This window comes from Haemaphysalis longicornis, unplaced genomic scaffold (assembly GCF_048455015.1).
Source record: "Haemaphysalis longicornis isolate Haplotype H1 unplaced genomic scaffold, Haemaphysalis longicornis Haplotype H1 scaffold_2, whole genome shotgun sequence".
Taxonomy (NCBI): Eukaryota; Metazoa; Arthropoda; class Arachnida; order Ixodida; family Ixodidae; genus Haemaphysalis; species Haemaphysalis longicornis.
The window spans coordinates 72,826,630-72,843,556 of record NW_027526295.1 but is presented as its reverse complement, the minus strand read 5'-3'; the positions used below and the strand labels follow the sequence as shown (position 1 = coordinate 72,843,556).

General features: G+C 45.1%; 1 protein-coding gene across 1 annotated transcript in view; it reads right to left on the bottom strand.

Moving 5' to 3' along the window:
- LOC144168988 (4'-phosphopantetheine phosphatase-like) overlaps positions 1–16,927 on the bottom strand; it is a 119,264-nt gene that overhangs the window by 37,819 nt on the left and 64,518 nt on the right. The window contains exons 5-8 of the mRNA XM_077697995.1: positions 16,266–16,358; positions 12,358–12,556; positions 8,877–9,061; positions 4,212–4,293 (exon numbers count right to left, since the gene is read on the bottom strand). Of these exons, the coding sequence (XP_077554121.1) occupies positions 4,212–4,293; positions 8,877–9,061; positions 12,358–12,556; positions 16,266–16,358 (559 nt within the window). The remainder of the gene's footprint in view (positions 1–4,211; positions 4,294–8,876; positions 9,062–12,357; positions 12,557–16,265; positions 16,359–16,927) is intronic.

The following is a 16,927-nucleotide window of genomic DNA, read 5'->3' as shown; positions in this document are numbered from 1 at the left end:
GTTGCTAAAAGCATTGGCACCATCTTGAGGTGGCGATGGCGATGGATGGGACAAAATTTCCGCTGTTTTGGCAGTTTCAGTTTCGCATCCGATTCTAACGCGCATGCGATTTTTTGGCCTATTTTACCGGAAAAAAAGTGCGCATTAGAATCGGGTAAGTACGGTAGCACGGCGATCTGAGCCAGCAAAGCATTACAGCGAAATGGTGAAATAAACAGAAAGCAACGCTTTATGATGGTAGTAATGACCATGGTTGAGTACCAAAGGTATCTCGCTACTTTCGGTTTAACAGTGCCACTCAACACGCTGAGTTCCTACAATTTGACGAAACAGTAGCTTTCAGCAAGAGAAGAAAACACTCCTCGGTGGCTCGGCGACTAAACGCAACGACATAGTGTCGGATTTTCTGACAGCGGTAAAGCAACAATAACACCCGCGTGTATGAGATTTGAATGCACACCGTTAAAAAGAACCCCTGGTGCTGTAAGTTAAGAGGGGACATGGAAAGTAAAATTACTTTTTTATTTATAACCAAATTGAATCAAACTAGGAGAATTTATGTAACTAGCCATTCCAACAACAAAACTTGGATCGGCTTAAGGACACCTTCTATAATTTTAAGTTAGAGGACTAATTACCTGAAACTAGCCTTCAGCATAATTAGCTAATTAGACACGAAGTCACCAAGATTTTTATATCAGTGTAATGAGAAATGTCTGTTCTGAGCTATCAGATTATGGCATTATATCCTTCACACATAAAGAAAGAACAAACAAGAAGAAGTTCCACCTTCCTTTCAAAATCAGAAATAGCTTCATGTCAAAAAGAAAGTGAAACTTCTGTCTTTCTTTTTGGATACCTAAAGGAAATAAAGAATAACCTAATAGCTTCTCTGCGCAAATAGACCTTCCTGATCACACTGACATAAAAATATTGTTGAGTTCTTGCCTAATTAGTTAAGGGGGCAGACTGGTCTTAGAGCTATTTTTTAAATTTACCAACCAATTTTAATGAAACTGCACCGCGTTATAGAGTTTTTTGTGCTGATTTAAAATCTGCCATTAAATTTTTTGTGAGTTGATTATATTTTTAGTTAATTATTGTTTAATTGCCATTATTTTGGATCACAGTTACAAAATAACTACTCCATACAGAATGACAATTACCACGTGGCTAGGCAGACAAATGACTAAAGAATACAATATAGGAAGAACTTTTTTGATTCAGCTATTTTTGGTCGTTTTACAACACAGGGAACTTCGCTTCTCCCGCACTCTGCCAGAAATGGCTCGCAGGTGGTGCCAATTGAACACATTAATAATTTTCCAAAGTTTCTATTTGAAAAATTTGTTTCCAACATTGTATTTTCGACATATTTTCGTATCAGAAACAAAAAGAATTACAGTTGTATCTGCCCTGGGTGCCGAGATATCTGAGGGCGAAATGCTAGCTTTGCATTGCAAGAAAAGTGCCGTTTCCCTATCGAATTCTGCGCTAACTGAGCTGTAGAGTGCACTTTAAAATGCTATTATAATATAATAACAACAAAATATGGTGCCTTTTGATGAGGAAATTTACAGACTGATAGAAAAATGGCTGTGGAGGCCGAAAATGCCATTTTTCGGAAAACGCTTTTTTTGACCGTTTTTCGGCCTCAAAGACCAAACTGCTCCCTTAAGAGGGGACGTGGCAAGTAAAATTACTTTTTTATTTATAACCAAATTGAATCAAATTAGGAGCATTTATGTAACCAGCCATTCCAACAACAAAACTTGGACCGGCTTAAGGATACCTTCTATAATTTTAAGTTAGAGGACTAATTACCTGAAACTAGCCTTCAGCATAATTAGCTAATTAGACAGGAAGTCACCAAGATTTTTATATCAGTGTAATGAGAAATGTCTGTTCTGAGCTATCAGATTATGGCATTATATCCTTCACACATAAAGAAAGAACAAACAAGAAAAAGTTCCACCTTCCTTTCAAAATCAGAAATAGCTTCATGTCAAAAAGAAAGTGAAACTTCTGTCTTTCTTTTTGGATACCTAAAGGAAATAAAGAATAACCTAATAGCTTCTCTGCGCAAATAGACCTTCCTGATCACACTGACATAAAAATATTGGCGAGTTCTTGCCTAATTAATTAATTAATCTTGGGGCAGCCTTGTGAAGGTAATTAGTCTGGTAACTCAAAAGTATAGTAGATATTTTTAAACCGATTCAAGTTTTGTAATTAGGTTAGTGAACTAACATAAATTCTCCCAATTTGACCAAATTTGGTCCATAAATAACAAAAATAGTTTCACTTGCCACGTCCCCCTTTAAAGGAGCCATGAAGAGAAAACACAAGTTTGGTTCATTCAAAAGATTGCCTCGTTAGAATCATACTGACCCCACTTTTAATGTAAACTTCGCTCAAATAAGCCACATAATTAGGAAAAAAGGGAATGGCCATGCGACCCACTAGCTCATTTCCCGCAACAGAACCTATGATGTCACACGAGACAGCTCTGCGATTGGCGGAGGGCGGCTAAAGCAAACGAAAATTAGGCAGAGTATAAGCCTGCCGAACGAGCTATTTGCCTTAAATTTAGGGCACATTCTTTTTAAAGCCGTAAGAAAGGTGGTAAGTGTAAGTTACGAAAGCACATGTAAACATAGAAGTACCGCTGCGTACTGCTGTTGTTGGTACTGCACGCACTATTCTTGTTTAGCTGCACAGGACTGCGGGGCTTTGGGGTTGTCTCAGACGACACTGGCCGATTGATTGACGCAACAGTGTCTTACGTGAACATATTTGTCGAGCGAGCAGTATGTTTCACGAAACGATTTTCTCCCAGAACGAAAAAAAAAGGCAGAAAACGACACGCCACGGTATGGTGGCGCCATCTAGGTTCAGTAGCGTAAACAACCACACGAATATCTCGATACCAATTCTGCCTTACAGGGTGGAGACACCCTTTGAACAGTCCCGTGCCGCTGTGATTGGGTAAACGTGCTCAGCGCGTTGTTCGTTTCGTTGCCCACGCGACCCAGCAACGCGAAACAGATAAGTTGATTCAAACTTCTCCAGTTAACCGCGTTGCGGCGATACTTTTAGCACGATTTTGATACAATGACTTGCTTCGGCGGCAAGCGAGCGATCCAAAATGGCGGCCCCAGCGTGTACGTGTCTCTACTCTGTACAGCGGACGCGTGTATCAAGGGATCCTAGGCTGCAGAGCGGTCTGTGATGTCATTGCAGCTACGAAAACACACGATTTAGCGGGAAAATCAAAATTTTAACATAAATTGATTAATTTCTCAGTAAATAAAGCAGCGTTTGCATTCGAACAAGCGCTGGGGGAACTACAAAACACGAAATCTTTCGAATAACACAAACTTGTATTTTGTGTTCATGGCTCCTTTAACCCAAGCCTCTCCACTAACGTCACCCCCACTTCCCACCCCTTCCAAATTTGAAGCATAAATTTTCCGACAGGGCAAGGTATGGCAAGCAGGAAGATATGGCTGATTTTTATTTCTAACATACCATAATTGCCCGATTTTAACGCGCCCCCAATTCTAACGCGCCCCCGATTCAAATGCGCACCCGATTTTCCTGGGAAAAAAACGAAAAAACTTGCACCTCCGATTGTAACGCGCATGAAACTTTGCGAGCAAGAAAAACGAATGCGAGAAAAACGGGCGATTTATTTCCCGAAGTAATCTCACTCATCTCACTCCTCGTCGCTCTCCGCAGACCACAACATCTCGTCCTCGGTGCCGTCAAGCGCGTTCGCGATGCCACACTACTGAACGAACGTTCAACCATTGTCGATAGGATCGTGGCCCACGCCTCGCATGCCCATTCCGCGAGATTCTCCGGAGGCGCACGCTTCAGCCGACCACTCGTTTTGAACGCGTGAGAATCGCTGCTGCCATTGCTGTTATCAAGCGCGCAAGTGGAACGATTTGACAATTTGTGTGAACGCCGATAGAAAAGCCTAGGCGCCTATGCTTCCTGCGTCCGAAAAATCGTTGCTAAACGCTTTGGCACCATTTTGAGATGGCGATGTCGATGGGTAAGACGAAATTTCCTCTGTTTCGGCAGTTTCGGTTTCGTATTCGATTCTAACGCGCGTGCGACTTTTTCACCTATTTTTCCGGAAAAAAGTGCGCGTTAGAATCGGGTAAGTATGGTACAACATGTGCAGGGCCCCTTGTACTCACCGTACTCGCTGGCGCCCTTGAGGAAGGCCCCAATGGCCCCCAGGTATCCCTCGTGCCGAAGAAAGGACGCTCGCACCTTGCCCTGCGGAGAGGCATTTCATTTCTTTGATGTCACGTGCATGAATGCACCAACAACCTGCCATCATTACCCACATTCAACGCCTTTGAATAAAAAAAAACTAACCAAAATTTAATTTTCTTTCAAATTTATCAAGAAGAAAGAGTTTGGACAACCGGGCTAGAAAAATTGCTGTTGGGGAGAAGCACCACAATTTTGAAAAATGGAAGGAGAAACGAATTAAACGAGCCAGTAATTGAAAGCACAGTGAAACAGTTACTCAGCTTAGAAGGAAAAAATACAAGATAAATGAAGTAAAAGAAACAGCTTTTCATTTCAAAAGAGGCAACACAGTACTAGCATTGGAGGCATAGAACGCATGTTTCAGTAAGCAGGGCACGCTGCCCTTTTGAGTGAGGTGGGAGAAACGGTGCTGTTTTACTGCGAAGCGGTATACCTCTAACCAGCCGAGGAAATTTTCGTGTTTGGGTCAGCAGAAAATTCCCAGGCTAAATAAAAGAAACTGCTGGCACAACCAGGGATTCAACATGGGCCCGAATGGAGAAGCAGAGCTAGAGCCCGTCATCTTACACCCACACGAGGAGACGGGGGAGACAGACAGTGTACTCAATGAGCACATCGACGGGTTTACCACTTGCGCTCATTCAAAGCCCTCGTGTGAAGTGCAAACCACATAACGTATTATAACAACGTTCATGTGGTTTGGATTCAAGCAAATAGAACAGCACTTGGGTAAAGTGTCAGAGCCTTGGCGGGGATGCATGAAACAAGAGTGAGGGGGAGGCAGTAAGAGAGATGACACCATAGCCGCGCGTGTCGCCCTCCTCCTCACCCTTCGCCAGACCCCCCTCTCCATTTTCTTTCTGTCATCGCTGCTGCGTTCGGGACGCCACCCCCGCAAAACCCAGGTAACGGCTGCTGGAGTCTCTGGTTTCCCTCTTTGTAGAGCCACGTGTGCGAATTCAAGCAACTCTGCATGGGCAATCGTTGTGGGTGTTGTTTGCAGCTTTGCAGTCTAACCACCTTCACAGTGTGGATTGGAACCAAATTTTTTTCCCTCACCCTTCAAATTTCATACGCGGTGTTTGAAACGCCAGAAAGTGACGATAAATTGTGTTAAGCTAATACCAAAGCCCAGAGCATTGTTTATGATACCCTGAAGAAGTTTTCTCGTGTGAGTAGTTAGAAAGGCGCAGGTGGGGGCCTGCTGGCAGCTCGAGAGAAATGACGGCACCCAGGAGCTCGCGCGGTGGCATCCCACCGGCATCATTTTACTCGAAAAAACAGCGAGCATTTTACTATTTCGTCCCAAATCTTTGGCCATTTTCTTCTTCAGAAAATATTGTGAGACCAAAATATTGTCTTGGTTGTCATGTCTGAAGCCCGCCCACTCTTCAGCGTTGTTTCAAATTTTCGTGTATAATATTTGATACAGTAGGCCATTGATGGCACAATTTTCGTGTTGCTTTTGGTATGGTTTACAACACAGCTTTCAAGCATAAACAATTTACCTGTTTGCTATTCTTTTGATTTTTTAGGGCCTGAAGTTAGGGACATATTAGACCACATTGTCTCCGGCGAAGATGTCAGTGACATTAGACACTTGTTGGAAAGTGACAATTAAGGTTACATTGCCCTAGCCGTCCCAAATGATGACCGTGGAGACGACTAACGGCGAAAGGAATTGCTCAAAAGCAGCCATACGAACAGCCCATCCAATGGGTGAAACGGTATGACTGCAAGGCCAAAATCCATGTTGACGTCTCCTACTCTGCAATATTTTGTGTGTACAACAGTTTTATGGGGGCCTTGACCAGCATAACTATCAGGTGTCGCTGACCAAGTACACCATTTGCTCGAGGCACTGGTACATGTATCTTATAAACAATGCTAGTATCTTCATCTCCTTAGTGAATGTGTGGAATGTCTGCAGGCAAAAAAAAAAGATGGATTACATTTACACGTCACCTCAAGACCAAACACAAAAGTGAGCAAGAGTTTTCCTTTTTTTTTCTATTTTCTCATTTCCTGGTTTGTTTACACACCGCTTGAAAAGCTGCTAAGAACTTGTGTGTGCCAGTTTTCCTGTCTGAGCTAATCCAATGTTTCTTGTCTGACTGAAGTCTAGAAACAAAGCAAGATTGCAAAGGAAGAGCAGATAAAAAAAAAGAACCACCCTGTTGTTTCCATGTGCGTCCACAAAGTAAACAAACGGGCAAGTTTTTAGAAGCGTACACTTTTTTTTTAACTTACTACAACCAAACACATCCTTTCTCGAGGTCTACATACATTGTACAGTTAAACCTCGTTATAAGAGCCATGAATGTAAGAGACAATCGGGTATAAGAGACACTATTCACCCACATGGTTGGCCGCCATATCTTTTTCATTAATTTCACCTCTTTTATAACAGACATCGGATGCAGAAGATAGTCGGTTGTAACGGACAAGTTATAAGTAGAATCTCGATGATACGATTCTGGGTGATACGAATTTCGGGATGATACGAATTTCTGAAAAGTCCCGGCAAAATTGCATTGTTTGCAATGGGAAAAATTTCGGCTGTTACGAACGGACCTGCGCGGCCCGGCGGATGATACGAACGAGTCGGCGAGGCGCCCGAGTGCCGAACAAGCAAGTGACGGCTCTCTCTCCCCATTTGTCACTCTTCTTTCTCCAGAAACGGCCGGGCTGTTGTTTTCTGCTCGCGAAAACGCGCCCCACACGCCCCATGCGCGCCGCGAAACCTCTCGCACGTTGCGCGCGCCGCGGCCGGCGGCGGCAACATGGCGGCGGCTTCGGCCGCGAAGTGGCACGGCCGCTTGAGCGACTGCTTCTAGCCGCTCTTTAAAATGCCGCTCAAGGCAGACACGAAGTTTCTTGTGCAGTAGAGGAGCTGATAACGTTGGCGAAAACGGTACTATAAAACACCATCCGCGCCGCTAGTGAAAGCGCCCATAAAATATCTGCCGGAGTGCTAAGCCTAAACACCTTGGGCGGAGCCAGCGGGCTGTCTCGATCGTTTCGCAAGTCGTCAGCGTCTTTTTCTGACCGAGGTAGGAGATACCGCGGGCGCGAAATTGTCAATGCGGCCGTGAAAATACAGCGCGCGCAATGCCGAGGCGTGCGAATCGCGTGCAAAAACGCACCATGCGGTTCACGCTTGACTGTTACGGCGTGTAGCGAGCTTAGACACCGGGAGTGAGGAGACAAGCGCGAAGCTAGGCGAAGCGTTACGCGCTCCAGAAAGGACTGCTTTGTGACGTGGGGGTTTAAAAAAGGCAGAAAAAATCACGGATTTGTTCACGCGAAAGTAAGAAAAGAAATAAACGAAAACTTTTTTCAGCGTTCAATTTTTTGGTCTGTGTTGGTTCATACGAATTTCGGATGATACGAATATTTTTCGCGGTCCCGCGAGATTCGTATCATCGAGATTCTACTGTACTTGAATTTTGGTTAACAATCGCGCTTGTAACAGGCATTTCAACTTTAGACGTGGCGATTAATTGACGACTAACTGCTGTTGCATTTGTTGTGGAAATGCAATGTACACAAGTGGTTAAAGCTTGCCACCATGCGTACGAGCGTGACCGCGCATGTGGGGCTCTGCGCAAGCCAAGAATGCAGGGAGTGTGCAATGGGCTCTCCCAATCACTTAGCTCCAATCAAGAAGCATCGCAGATGTTGAGTCCTGCAAGCGTGATGAATAGCCAGAGCACACAGCGGAAGAAGCTGTGCGCTCTGGCTACTCATCAGGCTTGTGAACTCAATATCTACGATTCATCTTTTGCAAACACTGAAAGAAGAGAAAGCTTGTAGAAACTGTTTTAAAAAACAGTGCAAATACAGTCATGAAGCAAATAGATTCAAAACTATTGCATTATTCCTAGGGGCAAAACATAAATTATAACGAACCTTCTGCAACATGCTGTAGCCTCCCTTTGTGGTTGTTTTGGTCATACAATGCCCACAGTGAACTTGGGGTTGATCAGTCATTGAAAACGTGGTACCCTGCTTATAAAAGACCTCTCATATAAAAGAGACAGAAACTGCTTCCCGGTACCTGCCTCTTATAAAGGGGCTCAACTGTACTCACACCTATATAGGTGGTATTCGTTGAAAAGTTTAGCTGTCAATTTCTTCACTTGGCAACACTAGAAACGGCCACAGACATGGCCGATGCTCCACGGACCTGGTGTGGATTGTGCCACAACGCCCGCACGCCGAAAAAAAAAAAAAAAAAAAACGGCGTGTGTCATCTGCTCCGTTTCAACCCGATTCTCAACGGAGGTGCCAACATAGATGTTATTAATCGCACTCACATTAGACTCGAGGCAATACTTTGCATTCGTTGAGGTAGAGTTTGTTAACGTGCAACACAGTCATGTGCTTAGCACGGACAAGTACCGCCATCCCGCGGAGCCCGGCGTAACGAGTGACGGCGCACTCACACGGCTGCCTGCATACGCGCCTCTCTAGTGAATACAAGCAATATGAGTCTGTTGAAGGCTTAAAAAGGGGACCACAAGTCGGAGCCAGCGGTCAAGCTGCCAGACTCGAGCAAGCCTGCAGGAGGAGGCTCGTACCTTGCTCCAGTAGTTGATGGCGAAGGAGACCGTGTGCATGCTGAGCGGGTGTCCCCGGAGGAAGTAGCCCCCGAAGTAGCAGCGGTCCAGGCCGTGCATCAGTGCATACAGGCTGGCAATCTGGCCCACGTCGTTGCTGATCATGAAGAGCAGGCTGCGCGCTATGTCGCTCTCGCTGAACGCCCCTGCCAAGAGACGACACAGGAGCAAAGCAGCCGATTGGCATCTCCACAAAGCGTGCTGGGTCAAACTTTCGCGTCAGGGGATTCTCACAAAGTGCGTAGCACTATTCACAGTTTTTTTTCCTGCTGAAGCTGTTGTCTTGGTTCCACTGTTACGTCGCCCCACTTTGACAGCTTCGACAGCTTCGTCGCAACACTTCAACAGCTGCATCTTACCGGTACTCACCTACGGGGCAAAAACTTGGGGGCTCACTAAGAGGGTTCAACTTAAATTGAGAACAACTCAGCGGGTAATGGAGCGGAAGATGATAGGTGTAACATTAAGGGACAAGAAGAGAGCGGAGTGGGTCAGGGAACAAACGCATGTTAAAGGAGCCATGAAGAGAAAATGCAAGTTGGTTTTATTCGAAAGATTTCGTGTTTTATAGTGCCCCCAGCGCTTGTCCGGATACAAACGGTGCTTTATTCACTGAGAAATTAAACAATTTAGGTTAAAATATTGATTTTCCCGCTCAATCGTGCGTTTTCGTGGTCCCAAATGACATCACAGGAACCGACCGCTCTGCAGCCTAGAGTACCTTCATTCACGCATCCGCCGTACAGGGTAGAGACACGTATACGCTGGCGCCGCCATTTTCGGTTGCTCGCTCGCCGCCGAAGCAAGTCAAAACCGCGCTAAAATTATCGCCGCAACGCGGTTTACTGAAGAAGTTTGAATCATATTGTCTGTTTCGCGTTGCTAGGTCTCGTGGGAAATGAAAAAAATAACGCGTTGAGCCCGTTGGCCCAATTGCGGCGGCACGGGACCGTTCAAAGGTTGTCTCCACCCTGTACAGTGGTGTTGGTTTGTTCCCGCGTTTCTTTACGTTCCGTAACCTAGATGGCGCCACCATACCGTGGCAAGCGTTTGGTTTGTTTTTGCCCGCATTTAAACCTGGCTTGTTTTTGTTCTGGGAGAAAATATTCGTTCCCTGAAACAGTGCTCGCTCGACAAATGGGGTCACGTAAGACACCGTTGCTTGCGTCAATCGGCCAGTGTCGTCTGAGACAACCCCAAGCCCCGTAGTGCTGTGCAGCTAAACCAAGCATGCTGTGCGCAGTACGAACTGCAGAACGCATCAGTACTTCTATGTTTACATGTGCTTTCGTAACTTCCACTGTTTGTCCCATCATTCTTAATGTGCCCTAAATTTAAGCGCAAATCGCTCGTTCGTCTAGTTTGTAAGCTCTACCTAATTTTCGTCTGCTTCTGCCAGCCTCCGCCAATCGCAGAGCTTAGCTCATGTGACATCATAGGTTCTGTTGCGGGAAATGAGCTGGTGGGTCGCATGACCATTCCCATTTTTCCTAATTATGTAGCTTATTTGAGCGAAGTTTACGTTAAAAGTGGTGCCAGTATGATTCTAACGAGACAATCTTTTGAATGAACCAAACTTGTGTTTTCTCTTCATGGCTCCTTTAAGGAAATATTGGTAGAAATGAAGAAGAAATGGATGTGAGCAGGGCATGTAATGCGAAGGCAAGATAACCGTTGGTCATTGAGGGTAACAGAGTGGATCCCTAGAGAAGGCAAGCGGGACAGGGGGCGGCAGAAAGTTAGATGGGCAGATGAGATCAAGAAGTTGGCGGGGATAAATTAGTGGCAGTTAGCACAGGACCAGGGTAATTGGAGATTTATGGGAGAGGCCTTTGCCCTGCAGTGGGCGTAAATAGGCTGGTGTAGGTGGTGGTGATGATGATGATGACTTCGACAGCATGTTTTGCCCCACTTTGCCCCACTTCGACAGCACCTCTGGTCTCTTTTTTTTTTTTATGTTATAACATAAATACGCTGGATTATCGTAGATATACTCTTGTGATTACACTGGTAAATTTTCATTTCTAAAATCTCTTTTACAGATTTCACCTTAATGCCGTTTCACATTTTTATTCACAAACATGCTCCAATGCTCTGGTGGTGTCACACACGCATACATGAGGAGGCGAAAAGCGAGAACACCCATCTGTCCGAGATTTCCGCACACGTTAAAGATCCCCAGGTGGTCAAAACTAATCCGGAGCCCTCCACTACGGCGCACCTCATCGCCTGTGTAGGGTCGGCGTGCTAAACCCCCTCAATCAATCAATCAATAAATAAAATTAATCAGATACATGAGGAGCCAGGAAAAAGGGAGAAAAAGATGCTTTTGGTGCATGATAAACATTTGGAGGTATTCTAAACCAAACCACAACCCCCCACTACACTGTGCCGCACGTTACAGGTGTAGCTTTGGTGCACAAGACTAATTTCAACTTTAACCAAAAATTGCTTGCGCTGCATTCGATGGTGTTCTAACACCAAACTTGTGAAATGTAGTGGTAACATTTCTTTTGTTAAAAACACATCCCACCTCTTGCCACAGTCGCCCGACAGTAGTTTAGAAAAGTTTTGACAATTAAACTTCTACTTCAAGAGTTCATTTTATCTTTTGGCTGGGCAGCTGAAGTGAGAGACAAACAGACAGGCCAAAGTTTTCAGGTTTGAGTAGCTCAAGAAAGAATGTCGTCTTTAAAAGGCCAAAAAGGAGAGAGTCACGGATCGACTTGCAGATCCCCTAAACTGCCCTGATGGACCCTGTGCGGTCCGCAGACCCCATTTGAGAGCCCCTGCTATAGTGCAGAGATAATTAAAACCATGAGGCAGAGATACTTGGAAGGATAAAAATGATGTGGAGTGCATTCAGCAGGCATTCTCAGATAATGAATGGCAGCCTACCATTGTCCCTCAAGAAGAAAGCGTATGACAGCTGCACCTTACCGGTACTCACCTACGGGGCAGAAACTTGGAGGCTCACTAAGAGGGTTCAACTTAAATTGAGGACGACGCAGCGGGCAATGGAACAGAAGATGATAGGCATAACATTAAGGGACAAGAAGAAAACGGAGTGGGTCAGGGAAGAAATGCATGTTAAGGACATATTAGTAGAAATTAAGAAGAAGAATTTGGCATGGGCATGGCATGTAATGTGAAGGCAAGATAAGCCTTGGCCATTAAGGGTAAGAGTGGATCCCTAGAGAAGGCAAGCGTGGCAGGGAGTGGCAGAAGGTTAGATGGGCAGATGAGATCAAGAAGTTTGCGGGGATAAATTGGTCGCAGTCAGCACAGGACCGGGGTAATTGGAGATTAATGGGAGATGCCTTCGCCCTGCAGTGTGCGTAGACAGGATGATGATGATGATGATGATGATGATGATGATGATGATGATGTAGTGCATCAGCGAGGACCAGAAAGAAGGCAGCACACACGTGTGTACACATACGTGCCGGGTCCTCATCGTCGCTGGATCTAGCCTCAGCAGAGGCAGCGCTGGAGTGGCGGACCGTCTTGCCGAAAGAGCAGGCGATGAGATCACTCGTCAGGCCCACGGCCTCATAGTTTCCGCCATAGATGTCCTTGACGAGCATGTCCACAGTCCGGTGGTCTCCGCGCTCTGCTAGCTCCAGCAGCTCGTCAAAGCTCTGCATGGCATGTGCGCGCACAGAAGTTAAGGGGGACATTGGCCTTGAGGACCAAAAATTTAAAAAAAAAAATCAATTTTTGGTAATAAATTAATTTTTTTTGCAGTCTGCAGGTCTCAAGGAATGTAGCTGTGAAATATTGTATCTGTACCATAAGTATTTACAACACTGTCACCCTTTAAAGTTGCCTAAATGGCCACTTTTGCCTACGTTCCCAAACTTCGTTCCCTGTTTTTTTTCTGAACCTATTTTTTCCCCACAAGGTCAACTATCGGGTACAATATCTTGGGATGTACCGGTCAGATTTGTACCATTTTGGTGCATTCGAAAGCTTATGAAGTGAACAGTGCAATAAAATGACAAAAATGTAGGACATCTTTTTGCTAACACAATTTTTTATGCAGTTCAGTTTAAAAAAACTTTGGTAATTGACGATCTGACATTTAACAAGTTTACAGCAATTGCAGAAACAATGCTAAAATTGCTGCAGTGGCATGTTGCACTCCCTGGTCCTTCTAGAGCACGAAGTGATAAAGAGTATTGTGAGTATTTCATAGGTAAATAATGAAAAAATTGCTGGAAATGAATGGCATAACATGTCGCACAACTCTGAACCACACCAGATAGATGAAAACTGACTGCATATTTGTGCTCAGGATGTTAAAAATGCACTTGAAAATCTCAGGCACATAGGTTAAAAACTAACAAAAATGTTCTCAAGACCAGTGTAACCCCTTAAAATCAAAAGATCTAGGAAAAGAAAAAAACAACTACTCTCACAGGAAAAATGGATTTGGTGCCAGAAGAGAAATTCTTCACCCCGTACAGAATGAGGACAAGACTGATCATCACAGCGCCCCTCTTCAATAATTCATGTGAAAGGAGTACTGGCACAAATAAAGAGCTTCAGTAAGTCTTCAACACACGTAGGTTTCATAGGGAGATTACTTCAAGAAACAATCCCAAGGTGATGCACTATTTTGCTTCGACCGTAAAGCTTACGCTTCTTTCGCGCCAAAAGCCTGCTTCAGTTAAAACAAGCTTCGTTACAACATGCAAAAAACACACCACCTGCAAGCACACCCTGCAACGTCAATATAGGTTGCAACCATAGTTGCCGGCACAGTGCAACTGCCTGTAGCATGCACCACAGTGGAGGTTGATGAATGTGAGCTTGAATGATCTCTATAGTATTGCGGGGGCTAGCTTGGCTCACCGGTAACGTCGCGGTGCTCAAGTGTAAACTGCACCACAAAAAGAAGTGCTGCAGCTGAATTCCCAAGAAAACTTAGGCTTTAATCTGCTCACCTCGATACTATAATGAATCTGATGAAGGAATGAATGAACGAATGAATGAATGAATGAATGAATAAACCTCGATACTATAATGAATCACGTGGGACCTCCCAAAATCATTCATTATTTTCAAATATCGTTGTAATGAAAAACTTGCGGCTATATGCTAGTGCACATACCTAGGAGTGAAAATGGCGTACCTTGGAAGTATACGCATGTGCACACACGCGAACTCTCAAATCAAAATGTTGCACTCACTTCAAAGCAGCTTTATTTGAAGAAATCTTATTTTCTTCTGGCGAGTGCAGCACGCACGCCCAGTGATTTCCCTACACCCCCCTAGGGGGTGTGTAGACCCCCCCTAGGTTTTCTGGACACCCCCCCCCTTGAATCCCCAAATTTCACTCTTGTCAGTCCTTGTATGGACCTTTTTCAGTATCGATCTGCGCATGCGCGGGCTGCCCGTCTGCTATTCTTGGCAGTAGCCTCGGGCAAAATAAACAAAAGTGCGCCTCCCGAGCTTACTGTTAGCGTTGCACGTATTTATTTCCTTTTTTTCGACAGCTCGTGGCAAGTTCGTACGTGCACACAAAAAAGGCTTTCAAAGGAAAGGGGCAAAGTGGTTTGAGGCTGACCACGCTGCGAGCACATTGCTACCAGCCAGGGAGTAGCGAAAATGAAAGAAAAAAAAGTAAAGGAAAAGGGGAGCTTCAACGGCCGCAGATTAGTCACGGAAACTTTCGCCTGCTACCTTGACATTCATATGAATGGTACGGGTGACGGGTGGGTGCGGGAGCAACTGCAGGACGAGAACATTTTGTGCACGAGTTCTCCGAAACCCAGATATTTTCGGGGGTGTGCCTTACTGCCATTTTTAATACGCCGAAGTGGAATACCAAGCGGGGGACGCAGCAATTCCCCACTCGCTTGAAGTGATTTCGGGAGTGACGTCGGGTGCCCAGGGAAAAATGGTCCAATGGAGGCAGCGGAAACGCGAGTATGCACGACAGTCCCACGGTCGAGGGAAGTTTACTTAAGGGGGCGCCAGAATTGTCCGCGGGCAGTAGGGTGGAGAATCTGAAGATTGGTCGATGTGGAAGATTGGTCACTGGCCCTGGTAACAAGTTCGAAAATGTCCTTATACGTTGAAAAATGGCGAGAAATTAAAAAAAAAATTGAATACCGACCTTTCATGGTAAAAAATGAATTTCTCTAAATTTGTTTTTTTCTTAGATTGAATAGAAAGCACCGCCTCTCAGGTGTGTATATATATATAGAAAATGAACAACGTACGTAACGGGGATGAGCGTTTGGTTAACAGGCGTCTATTATTTAACTAGTGGGATAAAAAAACAGCTTTTCTAGTTTATGAACCCTCCCCCCCAGAGCCATTGAGACACCCCCCCTTGATTCGATGCCTGGGGAAACCCCTGCGCACGACGGATTCCACTCTGCGCAATGCTTCATCGGGTACATCGTCACAACGAGCAATGAAAGTGTGGAATTTGTTCATGTGCACTAAAACATCCATTTTCGACACTATCTCATCTTGTTCTGTGTTCTGTGACCCACAGACTTCTCCGTTCTCGTCGGGACGATAACTGCTGTCGCTCCTTCTTGGCTGTGTCGCTAGCTTCATTCACCGTTGGATCTCGCACAGACTTCGCAGCAAGATCACTCACAACAAAGAAATACCTGCCCGCACACATGCATAGCGTGAAAAAACGACCAACCCACCAACCGGCCACCTAATGACACCCAAAGCAACGAGAGAAAAGGGGCAAAGGCGACCAGGCTGGCTAGGCTACTGCACATTAAACTACATACAGCTTTGCGGTGGCGCCAGCAATTGACACTCAATATGGTGATGATGACAGCTGCTGCACTTGGGGGAACACACACTCAAATGGTGGTTTCTGTTTCACGCAAGAGTTGTGGCGCTCTTACTTTACCCGAATTTGTAATACTGATGCTCCTCGACTATAAAAAAGAAAATAAATTACGTGTGTTATTCGAAAACATGTGCTATACTCAAATTCGTAGTTCTGAAATATTTTTACATCGGAAATACACGCAATCTGACGGGGATTTTGAAAATTTTGTGAATTCGAGAAATTCGCTAATGTGGGATTCGAAGTGACGAGATTTGACTGTGACAAGGAACTGCTGCTGGAAATTGCCACCAAGGACCTGCTGGGCAGCCACTGGGATTGCAAGTTTAACGACAGAATGCACATACAAGGAACACAAGATGTTGTAGACAAACAGACTGCTGCGTTTACCAACAACTTCCTCATGTTTCCTCTTTGCATGTTGGTTCTGTCAAGTACACAAGACACCAGCTCTCCTTGCAAATCAGGAGTGTGCTGTGCACTGCAACTGCTCAAGCCATTAGAATCCAAGACAAGCTCACCTTTGCCTTGGTCATCAGCGAGCCAAGGCCCCAGAAGGTGCCGCCGCCGGTCGCCGAGCCACCGATGCGCTCATACTTGTCCTCAGACTCGACCTGGGAAAGAAGAAAAAAAAACATTAATTTAAGGAAGAAAGCTTTCCGGGCACAGCGACACTGCACTCCCCTCACAGCAATGGCATCCGAACTTAGCTTTTACGTTCGCACAAGACGGCGCAACAATAGCCACGGGCACGGCAGGGTGCTACTCAAGGCTTTTGTTTCACTGTGTTTCAAACGTGCCTTCATAGCTGCCTGAGCTGCACTAGACTGCAGCAACCCAAGCCCTAAATTGTGGAGTATCGTGACACTACTTTTAAGGGGTCATTGAAAAGGTACAAGCATTCTGTATATAATCAAGTTCTGTTTATAATCGAGTTTTGTATATAATCTAGAATGTGTCGACCAAGTTCCGATTTTTTTTTTTTTTCAGCAAATTCGCGTGTCCATTTTTTTTTTTAGGGGAAAGTGTGTTAAAACGTGCCATTTCTGCTGCACCATCACCCTTGAGGATTTGGTGATGCGGGTTGCGACGACGGCACAGTTCATAGGGTAGCGATGAATGCGTCGCAAGTATGCCTAACCTGTATAATGATGAAGGGAGAAACTCGAAGGCAACAACTATT